This window comes from Myxocyprinus asiaticus, chromosome 35 (genome assembly GCF_019703515.2).
Source record: "Myxocyprinus asiaticus isolate MX2 ecotype Aquarium Trade chromosome 35, UBuf_Myxa_2, whole genome shotgun sequence".
Lineage (NCBI taxonomy): Eukaryota > Metazoa > Chordata > Actinopteri > Cypriniformes > Catostomidae > Myxocyprinus > Myxocyprinus asiaticus.
In genome coordinates, this window is record NC_059378.1 from 12,047,553 (window position 1) to 12,072,565 (window position 25,013).

The window sequence follows — 25,013 nt, forward strand, 5'->3', positions numbered from 1 at the left end:
TTGGTTATGCTACACCGTTCTGTGTACATTACTGTCTGTGATCATCTTTATCCCTCATCCCTGTTCAAAGTTAAGTGTTTTATGTCATTTGTTACTTCTTAATATTATTAATATTTGATATTTTTTGCTCTGCATTTTGTAGTGTTGATCATTTAGTTTATCTGTTTATTAAACTCCTGCGTTTGGGTTCTACATTTCCTGTTGTCTGTCTGTCTGTTCCATCCAGTCCGTGACAGTATGATGGAAAGACCGAAATTTAAGTTGCTCTTTACTGTTATTATACAGTACTTCATTGGTTCTTGTGCGCCTCTAGACCAAACATCATGTCATGATGTATGCCTGCCATATATCGTAAAAACGTGTCACCATATTTGATTTGGGCTCTGTGTAGATAATTTGAGAATGAATAACAACTTACATTTCAGTTCTGTTCATCAATGAAATATTATGTACAAGTCGCATGGGGTAATTCAATGACACTTCTAAGTGCTTTTTAAGCTTTAAAGTGAGTCGATATCAACTGCTATTGTATGGAAATCAGCGATTGCTATATTCTATAAAATATCCCCTTATGTGTTCAGCAGAAGAAAGAAAGTCATATGGGTTTGGAACAACATAGGGTGAGTAAATAATGACAGAATTTAAACTACAACTACTACTTTAATTTCAGCATTAACTCACCAATTTACTTTCTTAATACTCAATGTAATAATAATAATAAAATAAAATAAAAGTGCTTGTCTCTGTGTTCATCTTCTATTAAAATTTAATAACTTGCTCCACCTCTGAAACAACTTTCCTTTTCGGCTGACATCACAAATCTCTCGTACCTTTTTTGTTTTTAATTGCTCCGTTTTAACCACCAGGCACCATTCTTGTACGTGTTGCCCATTTTTCAAAACAAAATAAATTCTAATTGAATAAAGCTCTAATTTTTTTTATTTATTTTTTTTTCATGCTAAATATCCTGTTTCATGGCAGATTATGTTGATTATGTTAAAATTACATAAATTAGTAAATGATGACAGGATTTTCACTTTTGGGTGAACTACACCTTTAAGCTTTAGGTTCCTGACCTGGTTGCTCAGACTTTAGTTGACCTATTATGGCTAAAAAAGGTGCTTTTTGAACTAGACCTAAAAATAAGCACTGGCAAAAGCCATTTCAGTAAAAGACTATTCTCTCCACTGTCAGTCTTTATGGCATTAAAAACTTCAAAAGTAGTTATTATTTTCTGTCTCTTAGCAGAGGGGCAGAAAGTCACTCATTTTGAGTAGGGAGAAGAAGAGATGAACCTTAGAGTAAAGGTTAGGACGAGTTGTGAGATGAGCATGACAGGATCAGCTGTTTTGTGGGTGGTAGCGATTACTGTGTGCCACAATGTGTGTGACCATGAAAGTCCTGTTACTTCCAGAAAGGATGCATTCAATTTCTTGTGTGTGCCAAGGGTTTCTCTCTCTCTCTCTCTCTCTCTTTCTCTCTCTCTCACACACACTCACACACACACACACACACACACACACACACCATGTAAATGACCAAACAAGCAAAAGTTCGCATACAGAAACACACAAATATATGCATCCACACATGACTAAAACTTCAGTTTTAGTTGAGGGACATCTTTATTCTCTCAGTTAAAGAAAGAGTTTGAGTGAAGGTTCTAAAGGACAACCAAAAAACTTCTAGGGGGTTTGACAATTATTATTGGAATTATTATAATTTGAATTAAGTTAAATTAAAATGTAATGTAAAATATTAGTCTGTACATCAATAAGGGATTGTGGTTGCACTTTATTTTACAGTACGTGTACTTTCAGTATGCTTACAGTGTACTTACCCAAGAAAGTACTGAGTAATATTAGGTTACTACATGTACTTAATATGGGTTAGGATTAGGGTTAGGTTTAGTACCTAGTAATTACAGCTGTTGCAATTATATAGTACGTAAATGTAGAACAATACTGTAAAAACAATTCTACAGGATTAAAAAAAAAAAAAAAAAAAAAAAAATTATGGCTTTGCAATGTATGTATCATAACAAAGTTTGTAAATATTGTACATTAATAAGGTACTAAATGCATGCAGTGTTAATTTATTCACAGTTTTTTTTTTTTTTTTGTCAGTTTGTCTTTTGACAAAAATGTCCTTTACATTTAGTAATTTAATTTCATCATGTCATATTCATTAATTTTAGTCAGTTTTACTCTGACTAAAATGGCATATAATTTTAGTCAACGAAAATACTATATTTAAGTTCATGATAATGTGCAAAAAAAATAAATAATAAAATTGTGTGTCAAACTGTAACAGACCAAACTTTAATGAAATAATCTTTAAAGCATTAAGCACTTAAGGCTTTAAGCATTTATTAATTTAAACATGTAGCAAACATATAAAAGATACATACAAAGTACTGTCCTTGTTGTGAAAACCTAAGTTCCTAAAATAATAGCATATAATGAACATACTGAAGTACTGAAGTTACTGTATTCTGATTTCTTCATGCTTCAGAAACTGTTACTAATTTTCCATGTTTTAGACAGTGTAGAATAATGTATTGCATGTAGTGCATTTTGTATGGAAACAGCGTATTCACAATGCAAGTTATGCATTCTGACATGCATATTATAGGTGTGGGTGAGAAACAGATCAATATTTAAGTCCTTTTTTACTATAAATCTCCACTTTCACTTTCAGAATGTGAAAGTGAAAGTGGAGATTTATAGTTTATAAATAATGTAGATAAGAGGTCCCCAACCCCCAGGTTGTGACCCAGTACCGGGCCGTGGAAGAGTTGCTACCAGGTCACGAGAAAGTTCTGGGAAAAATTTCTGTGCAGCACTGATATACGCCCTTTGCCATTTATGAGGCACAATCCAAATTTATATAAAAGGCACGATTTCAGAAAACATTGGTTCCACTCTTCCTATAGATGAAGTTACTATTTACAAACAAATGCTCCGCCATGCCCTTTCCTGGTTCTTTTGGTAGCCCAGAAAATGACTGGTGTCTATGGGCGCTTCGCTCAAATTGCACTGAAACTGCCCAAAAAGTGCTGTTTTTGGGGTTGAAACACCCCGCTTCCCATAGATTATTGGAGATTAGGGCTTCTTTAAATTTCCACCTGATAGTTGCATCAGGGAAAAACTCATTATGATTTTACATAAATGATGATAATTCACGGGTCACCGTCATTGTTATCACGTCTGCTCTATTAGACACAATTGACCAGCAGCAGCTGTTGGTGGATATTAACTTTTTTACGAAGAAATCACGCAAACTCTGATCGCAAACGGCTGTTTTTAATTTCCAAAGTGCTGTTGCTGTGACAGATATGAGGTCAAATATGATCTAACAATGATCTTATCTGATCAAGACCACCATATCCGATATAATGGGAGGAACAGATCCCATCTCCACCACCGCAGAACATGGACTACTGTTTGTGAAAGGATAAGTGAATACAAATAATGACATACTGTGAAAATGATGTCTTTGCATTTATTTTGAATGCAGTATATAATATTGTTCAATCAAAATGGCTGTTATTACGTTTTGATATGGAATATGTTCATACCAAAGTAAGAATATTATTATTTATTGTATGTGGGTTAATAATTTAAGCAGTAAAGACACATATTGCATGTCTTGTGATAGTTTATATTTTAATATATAATATTTCTTAGGCTTTAGAAGTGTGTTAAACATGTGAGGATGTGTAATCATCAACATGTCCGACATGATCATACAGGCTCATTGAACCAAGTTTAAACTTGTTTTGGCGATATTTCAGAAAATAACCCACATACTTTCTTCACTGTAAACCATAGGTATTCCTTTTTAATAACTTTTATTAACATTAAAATACATTTTTACATTCTATTAAGCTTAAAAGTTTATTTAAACTGCAGCACTGCCTATTTCCACCTTTGAAATCTGCTGCTCATAAGAACCCGGAAACTGGGTTTCCTGCGGTGTGATGTCAGAGTAATTTCATCTATAGCCAATGTTAACATGAGTATGAAACTAAAGTAACCACTCAGTGGTCATTAAATACCCCAGGGCATTTTCTCGTAAAGAGTAGGGGTATAACCCTGGTGTCCTGGCCAAATTCCCCCCATTGGCCTTTGTCAATCATGGTCTCCTAATAACCCCCCTGTCATGAATTGGCTATATCACTCCACTTTATTCTCTCCACCAACAGCTGGTGCGTGAGGAGCATGCTGGCGCACTATGGCTGCCGTCGCATCATCCAGGTGGATGCTGCACATTGGTGGTGGTTGAGGAGAGTCCCTGTTCACAATGTAAAGCGCTTTGAGTGTAGAATCAGAAAAGCACTATATAAATGTAACATTCATTCATTCATTCATTCATTCACCAAGGGGTCCTCGGCTGAAAAAGGTATATGACAATTTAACCAAGCGGACAAACACACCTTAACCACCATGACCCTGCCGTCATTGGTGATTTCGTCAGTGCGTATGGCGAAATGACCCATTGGATCTCCTCCTACAATCCTGTAAACAGCGTTCCAGTTGGGTGTGTGAGGCTGATCCTTGTCCCTCACTGTCAAATTGGCCACCACCACACCCACAGCATTCTCCGGGACCTCCCCTAGAAACTGAGAGGCAAAAAAGAAGACACACAAATGAAGTGAACAGGTCAGTTTCTAACAAGCAAGACTTTTACATTGGGGTTACTTTGCCAGGGCATCTGTGTGAACTTGAGTGGATCTGATTTCATACATCCACTAAAAATTAACTTGGGACCAGCCAGTTAAAAGAAATTTAAAATATGGTTCAGAAAAATGAAGTTAGCTCTGAGAAAAGGTCAAGCTTCACTTGTTTGCAGATTTGTTCCATTTGGCTTAACATTTCATATGCAATAACATTCATACATTTTTAAGAGCCCAAATACTTTTTGGGACCACTGTATTACAAGGAAAGCCCCCCTACTGGAGGAACCTAGGGATAAGCAATACGCTCATGGGCACAACGGTGATGACTCATGGATTATCCCTTGTGGATTACGAACCTACAAACATCTGGTTTCCAGTCCTGTGCTTTCACCACAACACCATACCACCCATTTTCTGTTCTAGGGTTTTGGGGAATGTTTTGGATTATCGCAATATGGTTTGCATAGGGTTACAGACAGGGTAAGGGGTATGTTTTGGGTCTCATTTGTTACACACAAACACACACAGTTTGCTACAGTAGGGAAACTCATAGCCCAAGGTGCTAATGTGCGGTAGGCAGTGGCACAATCACACAAGCTCATTATGCCTCAGTAATCTGCTTCTCACTTTCCAGTTTAAAGGGGTTATGAAGTGTGTCTGCCAGATGTTGTTTACTGTAATGGCATCACCATGCAGCACAGACTACAGCCAAACACACACTGCTGCATAATGCATACACACATACTCCATCACGGAACAAGTTGGCTTAAATTGGGAAAATAAATCATGGTGCATTTTCTTGCTTCATTTGTTAAAATTGTAGAAAGGAGAGAACTGAGCGAGAGAGACTGATAGACAGGAAAGAGAGCGAGACAGAACTAGTAATATCTTCTGGCTGTAGCGATGAAAACATCAGAGGGGCCGTCCCGTCTCTCTGGCTGCACGCTGTCTGGGATGCACAGCTGCTTTCACTGATAAGCAGAAAAACACTTTGTCGAGATCAAACAAATGTGCTGTGTCCCTTCCAGGACAGGGTGCATGAGACCAGTAGAGGACAGGACAGTAGACAACGTGATTGAGTGATTGATTGATCTGTGCAAAATCACAGTCCGATCCGATTTCTCTAGACTGCTTCCAGTTTGATTAAAAATAACCTCCTCTGGAGGCTACTTCAATAAGATTTTGAAATTGTGTGTGTGTGGAGAGAGAGAGAAGAGGGAAGGAATGTAATGTTTGATACTTATTTATGACTGGTGGATTACGGTGGGGTGAAGATAAGTGGGAAGAAAGTCAGAGGTTAGACAAAGGCAAAAAGGGAATTCATTTCTCCTCTTCTTGTGCTTCCTTTTCCAACTTTGAAAAATCAAAGGCAACATTTCAGCCACACTCCTATTATGTAAAGAAATCATTCATTACACTAACGATCTTATCAGAACTATTCTAGATGTAGTAGTTTGATGATGTTTTGTGACAAAATGATCTGTGACAGAATTGGATTAAGTGAAAGAATCATGGATTTCTGTTTCATTATTTTTCATCAATATTCAATTCATTTCCATTAAAGTCTGTTGGATGTAGAAGCTAAAAGACATTTATTACTAGTAACAGCATTCATATTTAATCACATGCTGAGTATATTTCCCAATATAAAATTTTTCATCTTACATCAGTCAAATGTTTGGACATGCTGGTGTGAATTTTTGTAAACAGCTTCATCTTGAAAACAACAACAACAACAACAACAACAACAACAAAAATCATATCCAACTTCAAGTTCTTTGGTTTGTTTAATAATTTCTAAGGAATATTCTGGGTTCAATGATAATTAAGTTTAGTAGTGTGGCATGACAGCTTTGGGAGACCACAAGAGGATAATATAACATTTACTGAAGCTGGGACGCTGGTAGGAAAAGCACCAGTATCACACAATAAACAAACAGAGGACAAGCTGATTCGGTGCAGCAGAAGGCAGTCCAAAGTTACGAAGGTTTTTGCACTTCAAGAATGAACAAATTGATGTTGATGAGTTTGCAGGTTAGTGTATGAAACTGGTGTAACTGCACAAACTCAACGATTAGAAATGGCAATGTTTATTATGCAATTTCTTTGTATGTAGCCTTGAATAAGTCTTCCACTTAAGCTGTCAAACCACAAAACGACATATTTGTAACTAAAAATACATTGTGTAAGCTATATCAAAGATCCATATACAAAATATATCATCCAGCGATAGCTAGAGTAAATTATCTTTGTCCTTTGACAATGATTTGGGTTGAATTTAATGGAAAACTATGTGAGATGCACTCCATGGCACTGCAGAATTTTGACGCTGAGCGTTGGCTGTATGTGTGTGTACTTTTGTAGAAAATAATTGTTACGAATTTTAGAATGCACCATGTTGTCCGCCAGCTGCGTTTGGTGTGTGACCCCTTTGATTTACCCTGCCACTCACACTTTACCAAAGTTGTGTTGAGAAATATGTTTAAAAAGACAAAAACTATTGTGCAACGAGCAGCCTTATTTATATCTGAAAAAAATAAATAAAAAATCCCAATTTATATCAATAATCATCGTGAAAATCTTCAGATCATTGATGCGTGAAAAAAGCATAGTTGATTATCACAAAAAATTATTTGACTCATCCCTTCTTTTCTTTAAGAAAAGCAACAACAACAACAACAACAAAAAAATGTTACAATGAGCCACTTAGGAAGTATAGTTATGCTGTTTCCCATCACAAAGTCCACTGTCTTCATTGCGGTCATCATCATGTAAACCGCCACCACCAGCATCATTATAATCATCAGCAGCATTATCATCATCATTACAGTCGTCACTGTGCTTTAGAGTTTCATGTGTCTTAAGATGCATTTTTATTTTGCTGTACTTTTGCTCTTGAGAAGAGACAGCTTTTTCCATATTCATGCAACTTTTGCATGAATAAAACATACGGCTGTCTTCAAATTGGAAGCGATATATCTGCAAGGTTTACACCCCCTCAAGCAATTTCACTTAATTAGCTTGCTTTCGTTTCTGTGGGTCTCCTGCGGCAAGTTGTATATGGCTTCATGCCTCTGTCAAATGCAAATAATCATAGAACATTTCTACCCGACTCAGTCTGTGTGGGTGAGAGAGAGAGAGAGAGAGAGAGAGAGAGAGAGATAGAGGTTGGATGAAAAACCAAACAAATTAGTTCTAGCATGCATTCTACTTGAACAATTGTGTGTATGTGCTTTTGTGTCTACCAAAAACAAGCAATTGAGCACAACCACAATACCACAGCCCAAAGTCATAATAAGCCTATGAGACCTTTATTCCGATGTTCATATTCTCTGCTTGAAACATTAAAGCTTTACTTTAATGAAATGTTTGTCTGAGTTTAACCAGCAACGACATGTAGTAAGGCACTTATGAACAAGTCAATTCTGTCTGCACTCCAAGTTGCTTCTTTCTTTCTTTCTTTCTTTCTTTCTTACAGAGTGACTGCCCATACTATTTTAAAAAAGTACGTATCAGCAACTCGCTCACAAATTGCTGACTGAATCAACACAACCCTCACAAGTGTCAGGTCATGTTATGGTTAATTTGCTCTCGGCTCAGTGATATATGACAAAAGTGTTTGTTATTGGGAGCGAGAGCATGTGCTGAGTGTGGAACTTAATAGCTGGTGTCATCAGGGTTAACTTGCTCTGTTAGGACCTGTCATACGTACTAAAACGAGACAGCTGAACTGCAGAGTTGTTCTTCGGTTGCACTCTATAATTATGGACACTTCAGTGGACAAGGATACACACGCTCACACTCCTGTGGGAGGAGCCGCATGAAAAACTTTAAAACTTGCAAAGTTTTAGAAATTATCAAGAGTAATCAAGTAGGTGGATGAGCAATGAGTTTCATTTCATTTTAGTCTGGCTTTCACTTTTGCTCAATTTTCCCTTTGTGTTCATTCAGACAAGAGAAAGTTTAGTGCATGGATGAGTGAATCTTAGTGTGTATAACTTAGAGGAGGTGTCAAGAAAAGATGGATGGAGGTCTATCCTACTTCACTGTATGTGTATGGACCAAATGTCATAAATTATGTCTATAAAGGGGCGAATAATCATGGCAGCCTAGTTGTAGTGTCATATAAAGAGACATACTCAAAAATATGCATCACAATATCATAATTGGGTTGATTGAAACTGCAACAAATGCTTGAGAGTGACCCAGCATGTCTGTGAGAGAGAGTAGATCTGCGGGATCAGTGGATCTGTCTCACACGGTTCACTTCACTTTTGTCCAGTAATAGTAACTCCTATGGCTTGGAAAGATGAAGTTAAAATACTTTCTGAATAATAGTTCTTTTCTTGCAAGTGGGTCCTTGGAAAATTTTAGAAAAAATAAATAAAAAAAATTCACAAAACATCCTGATACTGCTATACATAGTTTGCTCTATTCACTTTATTTCCTGTAAAGCTGCCTTGGAACAATAATTATTGCGAAAAGTGCTATACAAATAAATACAAAATTATGTATTTCTCTAATATTCTAATAATTGGTAGATGCAATGTCACAAAAACGAGGTACATGCGTAAACTCCGGGTTATGATTGGTAGGACAGCATGCATTTACACCACTACATTCTGAGCATTTCTCCACATTATTCATGAGAAGGAACGCTTCCATCCAATCACATTATAGCCACAGCAGCGAATTCAAACTCATGATATAGACGTAACCGTTGTTCCACAGGCACGAAACTTCAACAGCATTTGGGGAACAGAAATGAGAGCAGACTTTTAGATTAAACCCCGTGGTCAGATTGAAATAACTCCACAAAACGTCCATAACCGGACCAGCACAAGCATTTCTTGGCTGCAGTTGTACTAGTCCGGCTCCAAACACGCTGTTTATGAGGGAGGGCTATGAGTGCTGATTCCATCGCTTATTCTCCGTGTGTTGGATAACTGACAAGATAATATTGAAATAACACATCAGAATGGACCATAGTCCACTCCATAACCACACCGCACTTAAGGAAGCATGTTTGTTGGTTGAACGCTGTCGTGCTTCAAACATTATGAAGTGCTGTATTCCAAGTGTATTTGGGGAGGCTGTTCTGTTTAGACAGTGCCGATCGCGTCTTCTCGCTGTGCATCTGATCATAAACATGATAACATAACGGCTTGTTCAAAAACAGAAGACAATGATGAAAACTGAATATCATGCCAACTCTATAATCTACTTTACATCAAGTTTCTGGAATTTACATCTATTGTTTACTGGTGTTACGTAGTCATGACAATGGAGTTGAAATACTGGATAACTTTACACAGACAATGTGAGTAATTGACTTTAACACACTAGAGTCATTTTAAAACATTTTATGCTTCAGTATTGTGTCTATACTTTTAAAAACAGTATGTACATTTTTGTGCATGGTGGTGGTGTAGTGGGCTAAAGCACAGAACTTGTAAGCAGAAGGTTGCTGGTTCAATCCCCATAGCCACCACCATTGTGTCCTTGAACAAGGCACTTAACTCCAGCTTGCTCTGGGGGATTGTCCCTGTAATAAGTGCACTGCAAGTTATTATGGTAATAATCTTTATGGTATGACGTTTTGCATTTTTTCAAATAGAAATGGGTATGTATATATGGAAATATATAGCTGCGTTTATATGTTTTGAATGGGTTCCTAACATATTTTGTGGGCCCTTGTCATAAAGCAGTATGAAAACCTCTGGTCTATGCCACTGCCAGCTAATCACAACTCAAACCCACCAACAACAGGAGCCAGATGCTCAACACTGGCAGAGAGACCTGTCCACAAGCATCAACTCATCAGAACCAACATTTGAAAATAAGATGACATCAATTAAAATGAAGAGCAAGACCGTCTGATGCCAGATGATAGATGTCATACTGATTCACAAAGTATCATTTGGCCTTCAAATAAATATTACAGGTAGAAAAAATGTGCAAAATAAATCAGAATGCTTTAGCATCAGATGGCGTGGAGGAGGCCTGGGGTTATTACTTAATGAGTGAAGGAACGCAAGGGCACCAGAGATGAGTGCTGTGTGAGAGAGAGATAAAAGAGGCATGGCCGATAGCTGGAAATAAATGAAAATGGAGAAAAGAAGAGACACTGAAAGCCAGAGAGAAAGATTGAGGGAAGAAGATACTGTATATACCGTTAACCGGAGAAACAATGAGAACGATATGAAGGCTGACAGAAACAAACACTGTTAAAAGAAGGCAGAAAATGTGCACTGTAAACATTCATGTTTAAAAATAGAGATATATGTTGGCACAATATTATATATGAAAATAGTTGTCCCAAAATAGGAAAATGGGAACTTATGAGAAAAGAAAACTTTTTCAATCATTATGTATTTTTTGCCACTTAACTAATAATATTATTTTCAGTTTATTACTATTACTGAACAAAATCAACCTTTTAAATTCAGCATAAATATCTATATTTGTCAAACAATAGTGTACATGTTGAATGTAATGAGCATGTGCAAAAGTAAAGGAACACAAAACTCAACTCAACCCAACTGGTAGAGCGTGGCGCTAGCAAAACTTAAGACAGGCGTTCGATTCCAAGGAAACACACATACTGATAAATATATGGTTTGAATGTAATGTAGATACACTATATTGCCAAAAGTATTCGCTCATCTGCCTTTAGACGCATATGAACTTTAGTGACATCCCATTCTTAATCCATAGGGTTTAATATGACATCGGCCCACCCTTTGCAGCTATAACAGCTTCAACTCTTCTGGGAAGGCTTTCCACAAGGTTTAGGAGTGTGTTTATGGGAATTTTTGACCATTCTTCCAAAAGCGCATTTGTGAGGTCAGACACTGATGTTGGACGAGAAGGCCTGGCTCACAGTCTTCGCTCTAATTCATCCCAAAGGTGCTCTATCGGGTTGAGGTCAGGACTCTGTGCAGGCCAGTCAAGTTCTTCCACACCAAACTCGCTCATCCATGTCTTTATGGACCTTGCTTTGTGCACTGGTGCGCAGTCATGTTGGAACAGGAAGGGGCCATCCCCAAACTGTTCCCGCAAAGTTGGGAGCATGGAATTGTCCAAAATCTCTTGGTATGCTGAAGCATTCAGAGTTCCTTTCACTGGAACTAAGGGGCCAAGCCCAGCTCCTGAAAAACAACCCCACACCATAATCCCCCTCCACCAAACTTCACAGTTGGCACAATGCAGTCAGACAAGTACCGTTCTCCTGGCAACCGCCAAACCCAGACTCGTCCATCAGATTGCCAGATGGAGAAGCGTGATTCGTCACTCCAGAGAATGCGTCTCCACTGCTCTAGAGTCCAGTGGCGGCGTGCTTTACACCACTGCATCCGACGCTTTGCATTGTACTTGGTGATGTATGGCTTGGATGCAGCTGCTCGGCCATGGAAATCCATTCCATGAAGCTCTCTATGCACTGTTCTTGAGCTAATCTGAAGGCCACATGAACTTTGGAGGTCTGTAGCGATTGACTCTGCAGAAAGTTGGCGACCTCTGCACACTATGCACCTCAGCATCCGCTGACCCCGCTCTGTCATTTTACGTGGCCTACCACTTCGTGGCTGAGTTGCTGTCATTCCCAATCACTTCCACTTTGTTATAATACCACTGACAGTTGACTGTGGAATATTTAGTAGCGAGAAAATTTCACGACTGGACTTGTTGCACAGGTGGCATCCTATCACAGTACCACGCTGGAATTCACTGAGCTCCTGAGAGTGGCCCATTCTTTCACAAATGTTTGTAGAAGCAGTCTGCATGCCTAGGTGCTTCATTTTATACACCTGTGGGCAAGGAAGTGATTGGAACACCTGAATTCAATTATTTGGATGGGTGAGCGAATACTTTTGGCAATATAGTGTATGTTAATATTTATCAATGTTGATATTTATATTTATATTTAAATATCAAAATTATATTGATATTTATCAATAAAGTCAATGTTGCAGTGTCTAGCTGGATGGGCTGCTCAAACAAACAGGGAAATGTTTTGATAACGCTACAAAGCCACAATGTTATTGTTAGATGATATCAACATACAAATGGTTTACATATAGTTGAATCTGCATATTAAACATAGAAAAAAATTTGATATATTAGCTTTATAGATGCAGAAATAAAATGCAGTATTGTCACTACAACTTACATTTATTAATTCACAAAAAGTTTCGTGAGCCAACTAGAAATTTTAAACGCCACTAATCGGAGAGAATTTTTTCAGCATAAGATGCAGTGAAGGAGAAAAAAAATGAGGGGATGAGAAGGGAATTAAGTGGGTATCAAGACACTGTTAGATTTCAAAGAATGGGGTAATGAGGGGTGTATCTGTCCAAAACAGGCAGACTATCTAAATGCTCCCTGTTGTACTGGAGGATACTCACTGTTTTAGCGTCCAGCTCTGGAGGGTTGTCGTTGATGTCTGTGATGCTAATGAGGGCAGTGGCTGTGTTCGACAGGCCAAAATTCAGGCTGCCCTCCATATCTGTGGCCTGGACTATGATGGTGTACTGTGGCACTTTCTGAAATAACACAGAACATGCAGATATTAATAAGTTGACATGACACTGCATTGCTCAAAATGGGGATTTACCACAGACTTACAGTTACTACAGACAAACACAGACAAACTAAAAAAAAAAAAAGAAAAAAAAAAATAGGCAAATAGGCAAACTTCTTTCATTTTAAGAATTAAAAGCATTATTTAGTTTATTTATGAAACATATTTACTTTAGTGGAATTTTTTTTACATTTAGATTCAGAGGGACATGCATCAGCAAATTGCCCTTGCTTCTTGCACCATGTTGGCATCAGATGGGAATACCATGTTACTTTCATATATACCATTGTACTTAACAATTACGATAAGTATGTAGCATAGAATTTATTTCAAAATACTTTAAAGAATAGCATGGAATAGCCATGTCCAAAAACCATGGTACTATGATGGCATGTATCCATAACTCCATGGCAGGTCCATGCCAAAAACAAAACAAAACAAAACAAAACAAAACAAAACACACACACACACAAAAAAAAAAACAAACAAACAAACAAAAAAAAAAAATCAAACAAAACATGCTACTATCATGATATACAGTATGTCCAAAAAGATATGGCATTATACCATAAACATGGTAATACCGAGGTAACTTGTTACTACCATGGTATATGTCCAGTGTTCAAAAAAGCTATGGCATTAGCAATGGTACCATGTCAAAATACAAAACAAAACAAAATGAAACAAAACAAGTTAGTAAATCCGTGTATATTCAGTTAGGAATTCAAAATAATGAATGCAAAACAAAAAATGACTTATTTCATTATTCGTTTACAAAACCAATATTAAAAAACAAATAATGATGATTTAATGCTCAAGTTAAAAATAGGAAATTGGAAAAATAGCCATGGGACACTGTGCGTTTTGATTATTTGATTTCACTAATATATGGCTTGAATATTTGATTCACACATATGGGTGGACCTAAAACGCCCTTTTCTTCTGATTGGCCAACCTGCACCATCGTCTTTATCAATGCTGTGAGACAGAATAAAAGTTCTCTGCTGTTTAATTGTTCAGATAAATTTGTCTCAGTTAATATTAAATTCCAAAACCCGTCAAGTTTATTGCAGCCAAGCTATCTCTCTCATCAAGTAGCCAGATTTATCAGACAGCCCTAAACATAAATCTGCTGTCTTTGTTTTAAATGAGATGATGAAAATAATCATACATTCATAAGACAATTGAAGCATATGCCTACATTGTAAAGATATAGGCTTACGTTTAACTGCGGGATAAAGTTAGTTTTAGGTTCGATATATTCATTAGATATTCACCTATGGTGCATAAGGGACCGTCTGAAAACTCCATCCACAACTAAAACGTCACTGGCGTCAGAGCAGTCATTTATTTGACCATTGACTTGCATGTTCTATCTAAAAAAAACATAGTTATTTAAATAAAAAAACATTTCACAGGTTTTCTTAGATCGCCAGAGTGATGGCTGTGCATATGAATGTACAGTATTAACTTATATTATGGAAGAAAAAAAAAATCACTAAAATCAATTAAAACATTATTTTCATTCCAAAGGTTGTAGTAAGTTCCCAGTAGATAGACTTACTACAGGCAAGATTTTTATAGTTAGTAAGTCTATCCACTGGGAAGATACTATAACCTTTGGAATGTAAAAATAATATTTTCAGGAATTTGTATGATGTTTATCCTAAAATAACCTAATACTGTACTAATATTATTGGATTTACTGTAATAATCTCACCTGTTGTAAATCAGTCTATCTACTGGGAACTTACTACAACCTTTGGAATGTGAAAAAAACATTTTGGTGGATTATTATTTATTTATTTTAAATAATCTAATACTGTATTCATATTATTGGACTTACTAACATTTGGGATGTAAAAGTGTACTATTAATGTTTTATGTTAAACTTGCACGTCAACCGAATGAGTGATTGCACACAGCCTGTGTTTAATAGTGAGTGGAATTTTCAGATGGTTCCTTAAGTAAGCTAAGCAATTAAAGCACATCAGAGCATTTTCAGTCATAATTCTGCAGCCGCCACACCAACTGACAGTTCTGAGTGCAGTGTTTTATGTCTGTATATTATAGTTATATATCATTTATATTTATATACCATAACAGTGTGTGCACAATCTTTGCAAACTTGCCACTGGCAGAGAGCGTGGGTACGAGAAACCGAATATTAAAAAATATCGAATCTAAAACTTTTAGATTCTTTACCCCACTCTGGGAGCTTAGGTGTGAGGGACTTGCTCATCATGGAAATTATGCTAAAGGAAGTTCATGAATGCTCATCTCTCAAAAGTTTGACCAGTGAATTTAAAATCAGCATTTACACAAAGCCTTCCCATTTGTCCGATAATAAAAGGCACACAAACCTGCCGCGTATACGAGTAGGTAAAGGCTTCCCATATTCCCATTCAAAAACATGGATGTCGGATGAAATTAGTACTCTTTGCTTCCATGTAAATACTTACTGTCTTATATTAAATATTAAATGTAACAATATCTTCCAGTTTATTTGTTATTATTATTATTATTTATAATTTGTTATTTATTGTTGTAGCTGTTATAATTCACTGGCATGAATGCTCATCTGTCTTGGATGCACCCTATGTTAAGTCTGTATATTCCCTGAACTGCATCTTGCTTTGTTCATTGCACTGCAATATGTAAAAATGAAAATAAACCGATTCTTTCAATACTCTATGATGATTTTTCATTTCAAAAACACACAAAACACTGATGTAAATTTAAAACGCTAATAGAGAGATATCTCAGCTGTAATGAACGTGGTGAGTTTTGGAGAATAAATGGTAAAGAATTTAATATTAATGGAGACGAATTTATCTGAACAATTAAACAGCAGAGAAATTTTATTCTGACTCACATCATTGAGAAAGACGACGGTGCAGATTGACAAATCAGAAGAAAGGGGCGTTTCAGGTCCACCCATATGTGCGAATCAAATATTCAAGCCATATATTAGTGAAATCAAATAATCAAAACGCACAGTGTCCCGGATCTGTGTACTTTTGCATCCATTCTTTTTTACTTTTTAAACCCAAAAATGAAAAATGCGATTTCTTCTTAATTGGTTTTAACACTGATGAATAGAATAAGCAGATACAAAGTCATTTTCTGTTGACTATTTCATTTTCTATTTAAAAATTAATAAAGAGAAAGGGGAAAATGGCTTAATTTTCATTTCTTTTTTCATTGTTTAAAAAATTAATTTACAGCTTGAAATTAGAATCTTGCTGCTTGGCACATCATGATGTTGTTGCCTCTTAATGGACGACGCATGAGAGATCGCAAGCCACATCACTTGGCACAAAACATGCTACTATCATGATATGTGTCCAAAAAGCTATGGCATTAGCATTGGTAAAATGTCAAAAAAACAAAACAAAACAAAACAAAACATGATAATACCGAGGTACATATCTAAAATACCATGTTAGAACCATGTCAAGCATATCCCAAATTTTGTTTTATGGTACTTTTTTATAAGTGTTGTCCCTAAAGTATAGTTAGTTTAGAAACACACACACAGACAGCCATATTTATCTATTTCCAGTGATGGCTAATTCAAGCAGTCTATCTGTCTGTCTGTATGTCTGTCTGTCTGTCTGTCTTTCTGTCTGAGTAACAGCTTTTCTGTTAATTAGCATATGAGGCTACTGTGAGCTTTGTTCTTTGATACTTTGTCACTTGCTATTTATGGAAGTACACACACACACACAAACACAGATAATCAGTAAACAAAAACCACACATCATCAACAGACATGACCCAGCCTGTTTATAACCACAGATGAAAGACAGGGGTTGCGAGGGCAACAGATAGATAGACACATGCAACACACCAAAGTGTTTGTTGTTGCATGACCAACATTACTTTGGGCTATAGCACTGCAACTGTGCCCTGTCCATACACGGGTGAATCTGACTCCAGTTGGTCCACACTGGGAAGATACAGAGAGCTGAGCCCAAGCCAAAGCCTCTCCTGCCTATTTCAACTCCAGACTTATTAATCCAGTTGGCCAAAAGTCTTCTGTTGTTGCAGACAGGAAGTAGAGGGAGTCAAGGACAAGTCAGTGCTCCACTGAGACTGGTCTGAGGGACGGGTGTCTTAGAGGGAGATGGCTGGCCATAGAGCTGCTATAAAGCAATTAATACACACAAGACCTTATCCAAGAGCTTGATTGTTTTACTTTGACGGCTTTCCTCTTATACCCTAAATGTGTTAGGACATGATTGACTATAGGGAGAAGGCAGACAATTCAATGAATGGGTGAAATAGTAACTCTCAATATGGTGGATGTAGAAATGTAAGCCAATGTAAGCCAAAAAAAGGGACTTCGGCCAAACTCTATTGAAATCAATTGTGTTGACTCTCCCATGCATTCATGTGAGGACTTGCTGCCTATCTCGTTCCAAATCATTCAGTTTTGAAATAGATAGATGGATAGATCTTTCTCTGTCCTACAGGTTGCTGCATTTAATTGGCAGGTCACAGACTCCTCAAAGGCTGTTTTAAAGCACTTAAAGCCCTGCAGAGTATCGCAGATTCACACTGAGAGTCATTAAAACCTGTGTCTCCTCGTTAATATTGCCCAGTTCGGCTCTATTAATGAGAACTCAATAGCTGCTGACCTTTATTAACACCATAATAAAATATCAATACTGTCTCCTCTGGTTATGCTCTGCAGAGAACAAGAGAAACAAATCAGTGTGTAATTAATCTTAAACACTTTTCATACAGTGTCGGCTGGAGGGACCGGAACGCGACACTGTGAGACGGGCTTAAGCACATTTACAGTCCTAAAGAGAATTATGCCGAAAAACGATTAAACCTCAGGAGAACTGGCACAATCTGTGCGACTGGAGAACAGACCTAGCGAGGGGTGGGTTTCACCCATACAGGCTCGCACACACTTGAGTCAACTGTTATGAGGAGCATTTCACAGCCCAGTGGGCTCTGACCTCACTTCTCCCCAACACCTCTTTCTCTCTCTTGGGACAAAAGAGAAGAGGAGTGAAGATAAGGGGAGGAGAGGAGGAAGTGAACCTAGAAGTGATGGCAGAGGAGAGGATAGCCAAGAGAGTGCAACCAAAAGTTATGATTCTCCTCTTCTCACACACGCACATACATACACACACTGCACACCGATCGATTCCCTAATCAGGCGCGGCAGAGTGGACACGTTCTAACCCAGACCTGACACAACCTAGTAAGCGCACACACACATACACACACGCACACACACACGCACGCACACACACAGCGACCACATGGCCTCTGGCAGAGACAAGAGACAAGTAATGGAAAGCAACAGCCTGGACAATCTGGCCCGAACAGATTCACAGAGGTGCAAGACACAGAGCTTTCAACACACACACACACACACACACACACACACTGACAAAAAGAGACATTCCTCTGCAAAACTTTTAAGTGCTTTGATTTTATGTGATTCAAAAGAAAAGAAGACAGCACATGGCGATACATCACTTGGACAAATACAAACAGATACTCATCTGTATAGTACTTATTTCACTTTCATCAGCAGAAACATGTCTTTCCTAAACTCAGGAAAATACATGCATCATATTCCATAATACTATAGATTCATAAAATGCAATTAAAGGGATAGTTCCCCCCAAAATGAAAATGATGTCATCATTTACTCACTCACATGTCATTTCAGACCTGTATTACCTTCTTTTTTCAGTTCTAATTTTAAAATTATATTAAAAAGATATTATATAGTATATAATACATGGCCACATATTCACTTTCATTTTATGGAAAACAGAACATACTGCCTAACATCTCCTTTTGTGTTCCACGGAAGAAAGTCCTATGGATCTGGAACGAAACGAGGGTGAGTAAATGGGGGAGCTATCACTTTAAGAATGCTTCTGCAACATTTATGTTGTAAAACAGTGGTCAAATATGGAAGCTGAAGCCTTAGATAGTTTGTCAAGAATAAAAACAAATCTTAATGGGTCATAGCATTGGCGTAAAGGGTTGAGCACGTTCACAACATATATTAGCTTCTGGTTTACAGGGACAAATTTGAAATCTGCCATAGGGTCATGTCCCAAATCCATTCCCCCTCCCTCTCCTACATTCCTGTTTACTGTCCTGTAAATAAAGGCTAAAAAGCCAAAAAATACAATATAAAAAAGAATAATAGTAATAGCATTTAGAGAAGGTAAACAACAACAATTACGAGGCCATCTGCAATCTTCTAAAATAAAGCGGAAACAAATTAAATGAGCCCAAGAAATAAAATGATACAAATATGGGAAGGCAAGTTATAAAGTGTGTAAGATGGACAGATATGCTATGAAGGGAATAAGACAAAATGACAAGTGAAAAAGACATGCAGAGCAAAAATACAGAATGAAAGAGGGTGGAGGGCTTGTTAGCTGCTGTAATCAGACAGATGATGCCAAGCAGGTTAAGAGGTGTGTAGGGGTGATGGGGTCTTAGTGTGAGAGGGTAACTGGCATTCAGACCTGATCAGATGTGTATTTATTAAGGTGAATATGAACTCCCACCAGTGCAAGCTACATCACCAGCTTCTTCAGCCCACTAATTACTGCATAATTATTCCAATTGGACTATAGGTACTGAAGAAGGAGTATTATCATTCTCGTGAGAAATTTCGTGTGGGTGTGTGTGTGTGTGCATGTGAGGAAGAGAGATGGAAATGCAAAAAGGGAAAATGTTAAGATGTGTGTAGTCAGTTGCCCATCTCCACTCTGTGTTCACGTGAATCTTCATATGAATTTGCACCCTGTTGTGTACAATATCATGTTAAATTAAATTTCCAAATAAAAGTTAAATGCGTCACATGACCCTCACTTTAATATAATGGTCGAAATCATTAGTAATTACTTCATATTTATGTGATAACACTTGACTCATTACTTATGGGTCACCAAAATTATTTAAAAAGACCTGCAGCAATATCTAGCATGCCGAAGTTAATTATTTGTAATGAACAGAAGAGATATTCCAAGGAATACACAGGTTGGGCACTGTAGTCTTGATTTAGAGAGCTGTTACATTCATAAATTTATTTCTACAAAGAACGCACATGAGGCACATGTTTCTCTGAAGGAGCATTTCATGATCTTGTTCACAATAAAAACATAATCATTCACATTTTAGGCACATGTTAATGTTTTGATTAGTATTTAATTAGTAGTTATTTAAAATTATCCATAGTTAGTTAATAGTTCTCAAGGAGGCAAATCAAATTCAGTAATTATTGATTACCTAAAAGTGAACTACCTCAGTCATCAGCTCACTATTACTTACTGATTAGTTAATCGTGTTTCCATATTAGTTAATAGTAGTAACTAAAGTGTTAATGTGGTAGCCCTCATTTGTCCTGCATTAATTCCTGCATAATTACCTATTATTGATGTACGATTATTATAAAGTGTTACCATTTAATCTTACCAATATCAAAACCAGTGATCGACCGTTATGGGTTTTTTACTGGCTGATGCTGATATCCAGAAAGCAGTGTGGCTGATACAATGGCGATATGTCACACAATTTAATATAGTAAGTAACATAAACATAAAATTGTTAAAAAATGAATACATTCTTATTTAGCACTATATTTACTCAATTTCACACTAAACTTTGTAAAAAATTATCTAAAAAAATAATAATGTATTTTAAATTATAGATAGCAGTTTCCTCTGATTTCTGTTTAGTCATAAAATTTTAGTAATTTAATTGCACATGAAGAAATTGTTAATATAATAGGAAGAAGGAAATAACAGCACACACAGCAGTCCAGCAACCATGGAGGGCATGTCCACGTTAGCAATCGCATTTTCTCAAAAAATACCACAACAAACCAATTGTACATACAGTGCATAGTGAATAAAACATTTACTTATAGCACACGTGAAGCGCATTTACTTTGAAGCTGGATTCACACGGATTCAGCACGAGCAGCAATCTCCTGACAGTTTAACAGCCTGGATCACCTGCTTGGACTGTCACAGACTGACCGTCATGATTTGTGAATCAGAGGAACTTTTGATCCTGATCCTGAAGTTTTTGATTTTGGCTGATGGAATACGTGCTTCAGAGGAAGATATTAGATGAGCGCTCGATGGGAAGAAAACGCTGGATTTTCGAGAGGTTCGTGAATAACATCTTTTTAAATTAGATATCTGCATATTTGCAGACGGTATGTAATAGAAGTTTTATTGATATTTGCCTTTTATCAATAGAAAAGTTACAGGGAACTGTTGAGGACAGACTGTTAAAATACGTGCTTCAGAGCATTCCACAGGATGCTGGATCTGCTCAAGTTTTGTGAGGTTTGTTTATTACAACTGTTTAAATAAGGTATGCACATATTTGCAGACAGTTTAAGGCTGGGCGATATGGCAAAAAATAAAATCAAAATTGTTATGCAACTTATGACCGATTCACGATTAGATTTTTTTCAACTTTTAAATGTACTCCAACATGATTCAAATTGTATGTTCCTTATTAGAATGCAAAGTTGGGGCACGTTGTGCGTGGATACCGAGGTGGATGGCGTGAAGCCTCCACACATGCTATGTCTCTGTGGTAACGCGCCTAACAAGCCACGTGATAAGATGCACGGTTTGACGGTCTCAGACGCGGAGGCAACTGAGATTCGTCCTCCACCACCCAGATTGAGGCGAGTCACTATGCCACCACGAGGGCTTAGAGTGCATTGGGAATTGGGCATTCCAAATTGGGGAGAAAAAGGGGAGGAAAAAAACATTATGAGCTCAAACGCATCTGCCACAGCTCTGATATGCGGACCGTTTAAATGAGACTGTGTTGCACACCAGTCTATTATTGTAGTAACACAATGGCAGGTAACAACAAAATGAACCGTGACTGGTCGTTTACATGTCTCAGTAAAACAGAAGCCCTGAAAATTTCCCTTACATCTCCTTTTGTATTTCACAGAAGAAATAAAGTCATACAGGGTCAGAAAGCCATGAGGGTGAGTAAATGCTGAAAGAATTTTAATTTTTAGATAAACTATTCCTTTAAGTCATTATTAACTCAAAATCTTGCCTCAAGGATTTGAATGACATGAGGGTGAGTAAATGTTGACAGATTTTTCGTTTTTTGGGTGAACTATTTCTTTCAGTCTCGTTCAGCAACCTAAAAGTTTAGGCTCTTTACTGGCAGAACATATGATGTTGAAAATCTTCCAACTGTTCCATTTGCGATGTAGCTTTGTAAACACACAAGTGTGTCCTAGTTTTAATTGGAGAGCACAGGTGGAAGAGAGTGCAATCACTGCGTTAGATTAATGAGGGGCTCTCTGAGCTCCTGTGAGGAGGACAGATTACCTGCCTGCAGTCGAAACCACGACCCACATTCACTCTCCTGTAGAGACCATCTCAGCCAGTCTATCTTAGTCATTGGATTGCTCCAAGTATAGACTTATGATAACTTGTTGTAGAGAAAACAGAAAATCTTGAGATGACAGCAACGTCATCTAAAGTGGCATGAAGAGTACAGAAGATTGCATGCCAGCTGAAAGAAGATGCCTAAAGTGTTTTGATTATGATGGATTTAATAGAAGCATAGTACCTAAAACCGTTACGGTTACCAGAGTAAAATCTCTGTAATGCACAGCTTCGGGTGGCCTGTTGTTTTAATAAAATGTCACCAAAAGCAATATGACAAAAAAAAAAAAAAATTCAATACTGTTCAATAAATGTTCGATAATGTTTGATAAATCGTTTATTAACAATAATAAACAACCAGAATCAAATCAGAATAAATAATTGTTCAGCCAAGTAATAGTTCATTAACCATTTTGTAACAACTTGCCACATTTATATAGAATTCAGTTGATGTCTGATTACAGGAGTGCATGGCTGTTTTACAGTCGCTTCGAATATGGCTTAACTACTCAGAGTAAGAACTATCCATTTTATAATGGATAGTTACTTTGAAATGTCTTTGAATGTGGCTCATTCAGATTTTAGCATCAGAGCCATAGAGCGCAACAGTGCCTGCACATTTTTCCAGTCGCCTTGAGTCCGGAAGTATTTTTCACATTCATTAGTTTCATAGAGGTTTAAAAAATGTGTCTTCAAAGAACTGATAGTTCCCTATCTGTCACTCACTCAACGTTGTGTCGATGTAGTGACACCAGGGGTCGCCCTTGGGAGCCCCAAACACCAAAGGGAATTGGCAAGTGGAATTTGCATGCCACTCCCCCGGACATACAGGTATAAAAGGAGCTGGCTCGCAACCACTCATTCAGATTTTTTCTTCAGAGCAGAGCGGTTTTCATTCATTGAATTCCACTGCCATTCCATTCACCTCTGCATATGCTGTTGGATATATGCTGCATTTCAGCAGTTTCTCCCCCTCATGCATGGATAAGTGCAGAGAATGCCCCAGGGCGCTTCGACAGCTAAAAAGAGAGAGTATATTCTAAAAGAATATTTTCCTCTAAAAGAATGGCACTGACGGAGAGCATCTTTTTAAAGATGCCTTTCCGTCTGTGTATAATTCCTGGATGCAGTCGTTACCTCTCTGCCTCTGATGGCCACGATTGCTGCCTCACGTGTCTGGGCTACAGCCATGCTGAAACAGCGTTCGTGGCTGGCTCATGTTCTCACTGCGAGAGCATGACCATTGCAACGTTGCGGTCGCAGCTTTCCTTCTTCAGAGGGAAAGCCACTCCAGCCACTCCCCGCCCCGGTCCTTCTACCTATGGGTACGAGGCCGCGACGGCTAGCGCTGGGGGTGATTTGAGGACCCCAATGGGAGTGGTTCTGCCAGGTAATCCCCCATGGGCCTCCCATTCCCCAGTACGCTCGGTTGCCCCGTTCAAGTTCTGAGATGAGACAGGCGGCTCGCCCCAGGGCAGGATGAGCTCTCGATCAAAGCATCGGAGAGTGGGCTGATCCAGTTGGATGCGGAGGACTCGACTGGGCTCCCAACTTTGGGTGTGGTCACCCAGTCTGAGGCTGACGCGGAGCTGGCGGCCATGCTTGCCCGGGCTGCCATGAGCGTTGGGCTTGAGTGGAACCCTCCACCCTGCCCTGAGCCCTCGTGGCTTGATGACTGGTTCCTGGGCTCAGAGTGCCGCTCACGGCCACGCCCCACCCGGTTCCATTCTTCCCGGAGGTACACAAGGAGCTCACGAAGTCACGGGAGGCACCTTTTACTGCCCGGACCCGGCCTCTGTGCTTCTCTGCTCTCACTACCCTCAACAGTGGGGTGGCCAGGGGGTACACGGCGATTCCCCAGGTGGACAAGGTGGTTGTGGTGCACCTGTGCCCGCAAAATGCCACCACCTGGTGGAATCACCCGAGATTCCCATCCAAGGCCTGTAAGTCCACATCATCCTTGGCGACCAAGGTTACTGTGCCGCTGGACAGGCCGCTTCTGCCCTGAACGCCATGGCCCTCCTGCATGTGCACCAGGCCAAGGCATTGAAAGAGCTGCACAAGGGTAATCCTGAGCTGGGAGTGATGCAGGAGCTGTGCTCGGCGACCGATCTCACCCTCCAGGCGACGAAGGTCACAGCCCGGGCTCTCGGGCAGGCGATGTCCACCTTGGTGGTCCAGGAGTGCCACCTGTGGCTTAAACTGGTCAAGATGAAGGATGCTGACAAGGTATGCTTCCTTGATGCCCCCATCTCCCAGGCTGGCCTGTTCGGTGACACCGTCGAGGACTTTGTCCAGCAGTTCTCGGTGGTCAAGAAGCAGA

The 25,013-nt window shown here is 38.5% G+C and overlaps 1 protein-coding gene across 2 annotated transcripts in view; it reads right to left on the minus strand.

The window, feature by feature from the left end:
- Positions 1-25,013, minus strand: part of cdh4 (cadherin 4, type 1, R-cadherin (retinal)) — a 332,586-nt gene that overhangs the window by 15,190 nt on the left and 292,383 nt on the right. For both annotated transcript variants that reach the window (XM_051672704.1, XM_051672705.1), the window contains 2 exons: positions 13,087-13,224; positions 4,439-4,624 (listed from right to left, as the gene is read on the minus strand). In XM_051672704.1, the coding sequence (XP_051528664.1) occupies positions 4,439-4,624; positions 13,087-13,224 (324 nt within the window). The remainder of the gene's footprint in view (positions 1-4,438; positions 4,625-13,086; positions 13,225-25,013) is intronic.